The sequence below is a fragment of the Myotis davidii genome, unplaced genomic scaffold, assembly GCF_000327345.1.
Source record: "Myotis davidii unplaced genomic scaffold, ASM32734v1 scaffold2100, whole genome shotgun sequence".
NCBI classification, from domain to species: domain Eukaryota; kingdom Metazoa; phylum Chordata; class Mammalia; order Chiroptera; family Vespertilionidae; genus Myotis; species Myotis davidii.
The window spans coordinates 165,583-171,250 of NW_006292458.1; the positions used below are offsets into that span (position 1 = coordinate 165,583).

At 52.0% G+C, this 5,668-nt stretch overlaps 1 protein-coding gene across 1 annotated transcript in view; it reads left to right on the forward strand.

Annotated features, from left to right (window-relative positions):
• The first annotated feature begins 2,209 nt into the window (after positions 1-2,209).
• TSKS (testis specific serine kinase substrate) overlaps positions 2,210-5,668 on the forward strand; it is a 33,640-nt gene continuing 30,181 nt past the window's right edge. Inside the window, exons 1-2 of the mRNA XM_015565443.1 lie at positions 2,210-2,379; positions 3,682-3,907. Coding sequence (XP_015420929.1) covers positions 2,210-2,379; positions 3,682-3,907 — 396 coding nt within the window. The remainder of the gene's footprint in view (positions 2,380-3,681; positions 3,908-5,668) is intronic.

Below are 5,668 nucleotides of genomic sequence, written 5' to 3' on the forward strand. Positions count from 1 at the left end.
ATCGATGTTTCTAACTCTCTATCTCTCTCCCTTCCTCTCTGTGAAAAATCAATAAAATATATAAAAAATAAAAATAAAAATAAATAAAAAGACATTTATCTTAAAAATAAAGAAAAGCAGTTAGTCTCCTACAAGGGCGCTCCCATAAGACTGTCGCTGATTTCTCAACAGAAATTTTGCAGGCCACAAGGGATTGACAAGAAATAGTCAGTGATGAAAAGCAAGGACTGGGGTAACCCATTTTGCACCCCCTTCCTGCTGCCTCTCTGTGCATGGGATGGAGCTCAACCAACACAGCAACACTCTCCAAGGCATGACTGTCTTTTTTTCTGTTTGTTTTGTTTTGACATGACTATGTCTTAAAATAGAGGGGCAACTGCCTGGCCAGCAAGGCTCAGTGCTTGAGTGTGGACCCATGAACCAGGAGGTCACGGTTCAAATCCAGGTCAGGGCACATCCCCTTGTTGCGGCCTCCATCCCCCAGTAGGGGGCGTGCAGGAGGCAGCCGATGGATGATTCTCTTTCATCATTCACGTTTCTATTTTCCTCTCCCTCTCCCTTCCTCTCTGAAATCAATAAAAAATATATATATTTTCACCCTGGCCGGTTTGGCTCAGTGGATAGAGCGTTGGCCTGCGGACTGAGGGGTCCAGGATTCGATTCCAGTCAATGGCACATGCCCAGGTTTCGGGCTTGATTCCCAGTCGGGGGCGTGCAGGAGGCAGCCGATGGATGATCCTCTCTCATCATTGATGTTTCTATCTCTCTCTCTCCTCTCCCTTCCTCTCTGAAATCAATAAAAATATATATATTTCCAAAGGTGTGGAACTTGGAACCAAAGATAGAGGGGGCAGAGAGCAGACAATATGAAGACACAGGGGACGATGGCCATCTGTAAGCCAAAGGACACTGGAGGCCACTGGAACCCAGGGGAGGGGAGAGGCCTGCCCCGCCATAGACTCTCTCAGCCTCAGAAGGAACCAACGCTGACACCTTGACCTTGGACGTCTGGCCTTCAGAATGGAGATGGTACATTTCTGTCCTTTAATCCCCACAGTTGGTGGTACTTTGTTTCAGAAACCTCCGGAGACTAATACAAACCCTAATCCTTCGGTACCTACCATTCGCTATCGTTCCATGGTTGTTTAGATTTTCTTCTTAAAAAATATATATATATTGCCCTGACCGGTGTGGCTCAGTGGATAAAGCGTCGGTCTGCAGACTGAAGGGTCCCAGGTTCGATTCCGATCAAGGGCGTGTACCTTGGTTGTGGGCACATCCCCGGTAGCGGGTGTGCAGGAGGCGGCTGATCGATGTTACTCTCTCATTGATGTTTCTAACTCTATCTCTCTCTTCCTCTCTGTAAAAAATCAATAAAATATATTTTTTTAAAAAAAGAACTACAACATACAACATATATATATATATTTAAAAAAGGATGAGAGAGAATCATTGATCAGCTGCCTCCTGCACGCCCCCTACTGGGGATCGAGCCTGCAACCCAGGCATGTGCCCTGATTCGGAATGGAACTGTGACCTCCCGGTTCATAGGTCATTGCTCAACCACTGAGCCACGCCAGCTGGGCTGTTTAGATTTCCTGAACAGGCAAAATTCACACACAATCAAAGACTCAAATCCCCAGTGCACGCATCAAAGAGCTTTGCCAAATGCCCGTGCCACCATCACCCGGGTTTGATTCTCTTTCTATCACTTACCGGCATCTGGTGTTCTTGTCTGTTTCTCGTCTCTTTGGGCATCCTCCCAGTCCCTGAATGAATGTGAGATCCTCCTGGGATGACTTCCACCCTCATTCACCACCGGCTCCCAGGTCCCAGGAAAGTCCAGGGGATCCAATGAGGAATGTGGGGGGGCGGCTGGGTGAGCCCACGGTGACCCTCAGGGAGAGGGAAGTTGGCCCCTCCCAGAAGCAGTGGGTCCCCCCATTCTAAGTTCTGGCCGGGAATGAATGACTCCATTGGGTTCTGAAGGGGAGGGACATATCGGGGTGGAACTAGAATCTGGACAAGAAGAGTTTACTGAGGCCCCTGGGGGTACATGCTGAGCCAGCACTCCCCCCCCACCTCAGTGAGGCCCAGTGGTTGGGTCCTTTGTGAGGCAGGCTTGTGGAGACAGGAACTTTGAGGGTCAGTGGCCAGAAGAGGTACAGTCTCAGAGGAAGGAGCCCCTGGGAGCAGGGCCCCACACGCCATGGCCAGCGTGGTGGTGAAGACGATCTGGCAGTCCAAGGAGATCCATGAGGCAGGGGACCCCCCGGCGGGCGTGGAGAGCCGCTCCCAGATGATCCCAGAGGCTCCTGGGGGGGTGACCAGCCCAACCAAGGGGATCTCGAAGAAAAAGAAGGCCGTGTCGTTCCACGGGTGGGTTCGCGGCACCCTGTCAGCTGTGGTCCTGGCGCCCAGCACTGCCTCCCCCACAGCACGAGTCTCGGTGTGGGTGCTGGTGAAGAGGAGGGGGCAGGGGAGGGGCAGGCGAGGAAGAAGTCAGGGGGACATCAAAGGAAGAAGAAAGCCAGGCCGGTGTGGCTCAGTGGTTGAGCGCCGACCCATGAACCAGGAGGTCACCGTTAGAGTCCCAGTCAGGGCACAGGCCTGGTTGTGGGCTGATCCTTTGTAGGGGGCCTGCAGGAGGCAGGCGATCCATGATTCTCTCTCATCATGGATGTTTGTTTGTTTGTTTTTAATATTTTTGTATTTTTATTGATTTCAGAGAGGAAGGAAGAGAGAGATAGAAACATCCATGATGAGAGAGAATCATGGATTAGCTGCCTCCTGCAAGTCCCCTACTGGGGATTGAGCCCGCAACCCAGGCATATGCCCTGACCTCCAGATCGGTGAGAGAGAAACATTGAGCAGCTGCCTCCTGCACACTCCCTACTGGGTATGTGCCCACAACCAAGGTACATGCTGCCCTTGACCGGAGTTGAACCTGGGACCCTTCAGTTTGTGGGCCTACGCTCCATCCACTGAGCCAAACCGGCCAGGGATCATCATTGATGTTTTTATCACTCTCTCCTACCTTCTTCTCTCTCTAGTCAATAAAAAACATATTTTGTAGCCCTAGCCGGTTTGGCTCAGTGGACAGAGCGTCGGCCTGTGGACTGAAAGGTCCCAGGTTTGATTTCGGTCAAGGGCACATGCCCGGGTTCTGGGCTCGATCCCCAGTAGGGGGCATGCAGGAGGCAGTCGATCAGTGGTTCTTTCTCATCATTGATGTTTCTTATCTCTCAGTCCCTCTCCCTTCCTCTCTGAAGTCAATAAAAATAAAAATAGACATTATTTTAAAAAGAAAATAGGTAGTAGGAAGAGGAGGAAGCAGAAAGTAGGCGGTGAGGTTGGAGTCAGAGAATACGGGATATGGAGACAGGGAGGCAGGAGGGGCCATAACCCACTGAGGCGACATCTTTTTTTTTTTTTTTTTTAATTGATTTCAGAGAGGAAGGGAGAGGGAGGGAGAGAGAGAAACATCAACGATGAGAGAGAATCATCGACCGGCTGCCTCCTGCACGCCCCACACTGGGGATCGAGCCCGCAACCTGGGCATGTGTCCTGACCAGGAATCGAACCGTGACCTCCCGGTTCATGGGTTGACGCTCAACCACTGAACCACGATGGCTGGGCTGACGCTACATCTTGACCCCTCGGCCCATCTCTCCTCCCCAGGGTGGAGCCTCGGATGTCCCACGAACCAATGCACTGGTGTCTGAACCTCAAACGGTCTTCGGCCTGCACCAATGTGTCCCTGCTCAACCTGGCTGCCGTGGAGGCCACGGACTCCTCCGTGACAGACTCTACCACGGAAGACAGCAGCTCGCTGGCGCTGCCCGTGGCCCCCACCTCCCCCACCCCACCCTGGACTCCAGATGATCCAGATATCACGGAACTACTGGTGAGGGGCCCCAGCCAGGGAGGACGGAGGGGTGTCTGTGTGGCTCTGGTCACTTTAAAAAATAATAATAATATTTTTATTTATTTCAAAGAGGAAGAGGGAGAGAGAGAGAGAGAGAGAGAGAGAGAAACTCAATGATGAGAGAGAATCATTGATCTGCTGCCTCCTGCACATCCCCTCCTGGGGAAGGGGGGGCTGGGGACGGAGCCCGCAACCCAGGCACATGCCCTTGACCGGAATCGAACCCAGGACCTTCAGTCTGCAGGCTGACGCTCTATCCACTGAGCCACACCGGCCAGGGCTGGGAGTTGGTCTTTCACTCATACAGCCACGTCACAATGTCCCGGGTAAGGCCAGGATCACAAAGGCTGAGTCAGCCCAGGTCCCTGCCCTGAGAAAGCACCCAGTCAACGCCTCACTCTCGCGCTGTCTCCCAGGCACCGACTGGGGAAATACATCCTTTCATAGAGGCCATGCTGGGAGCCCAGAAGAGGAGCCTCACCCCAGGATGGGTGCATCCGGGAGGGCTTCCTGGAGGAGACAGTGTGAGAACTGGGCTTTGATTAGAGGACTGGGAGTTCTCTGAGGGCCTCAACTAAGAATCGGGGGAGGGGGGGAGCCGGGTGGTGAGCAAGATCTGTGAGAGCTTAGAGAGTTCCTTCCCCACAGAAGCATAGAGGGAGGCAGGCCTACAGCTTGGTCCTTCTACTACTCCCACTGACCCCGCCCCCGGCCAGGCTGCCCCAGGCCAGCCCTGACCTGGGCGCGATGGGGACACTGACAATGACACTAACAATAACCAGGATTGCCTGGCCCGTGGAGCTCATCCATTTGGTTGTGTCTCCTCCCAGGCACCGCAAGGTTGCTGGTTTGATTCCCTGGCAGGGCACACACCCAGCTTGTGGGCTGGATCCCTGACAAGGGGTGTGTAGGAGGGAGGTAGCTGATGGATGTTTTGCTCTCACATGGATGTTTCTCTCTCCTCTCTCTCTCTCTCTCTCTCTCTCTCTCCAAAAATCAATATTTTTAAAAAATAAGTCAGGATAGCATTCTTAAGGTGAGTATTCTTTTTTTTATTAAATATATTTTTTATTGATTTCAGAGAGGAAGGGAAAAAGAGAGAGAGAATCTTGAGAGATAGACATCAATGATGAAAGAGAACCATTGACTGGCTGCCTCCTGCATGCCCCCTACTGGGGTTGGAGCCCGCAACCCAGGCATGTGCCTTAGACTGGAATCGAACCCGGGACCTTTCAGTCCGCAGGCCGAGGCTCTATCCACTGAGCCAAACCGGCTAGGGCTAAAAAATCAATATTTTTAATCTTCAAAGAAACGAAGACAATAACGATGCTCATAATGGTGCGAATGAAATTCACTGGCAACGACTGAGCACTTCCTATGTCCGGGAGCCTCAGTTCCCTCACCTGGGAAATGGAGATGCGTGTATTTGTCCTTACAGACACATTTCTTCAACGCCTACAATGTGCCAGACGCTGGTCTAGGAGCAGAAATAGATAGCAGGATCCGAGACAGGGTTCTGGATATCACCGCACCCACTTCCTGCGGTTGTCATGACAACGAAGTGCCCTTCATTCATGTAAAACGTTTCGCGCACAGTAGCCAGCTGTAAGCACAGCATAAGCGCTGGCTGTTGGTGTCATTCTTTTTACCCACCCTCGTTTCACACGTGAACTTATTGAGGCACCAAAAGGTTAAAGACCATATCCGATGCCCTAGCTGGTTTGGCTCAGTGGATACAGC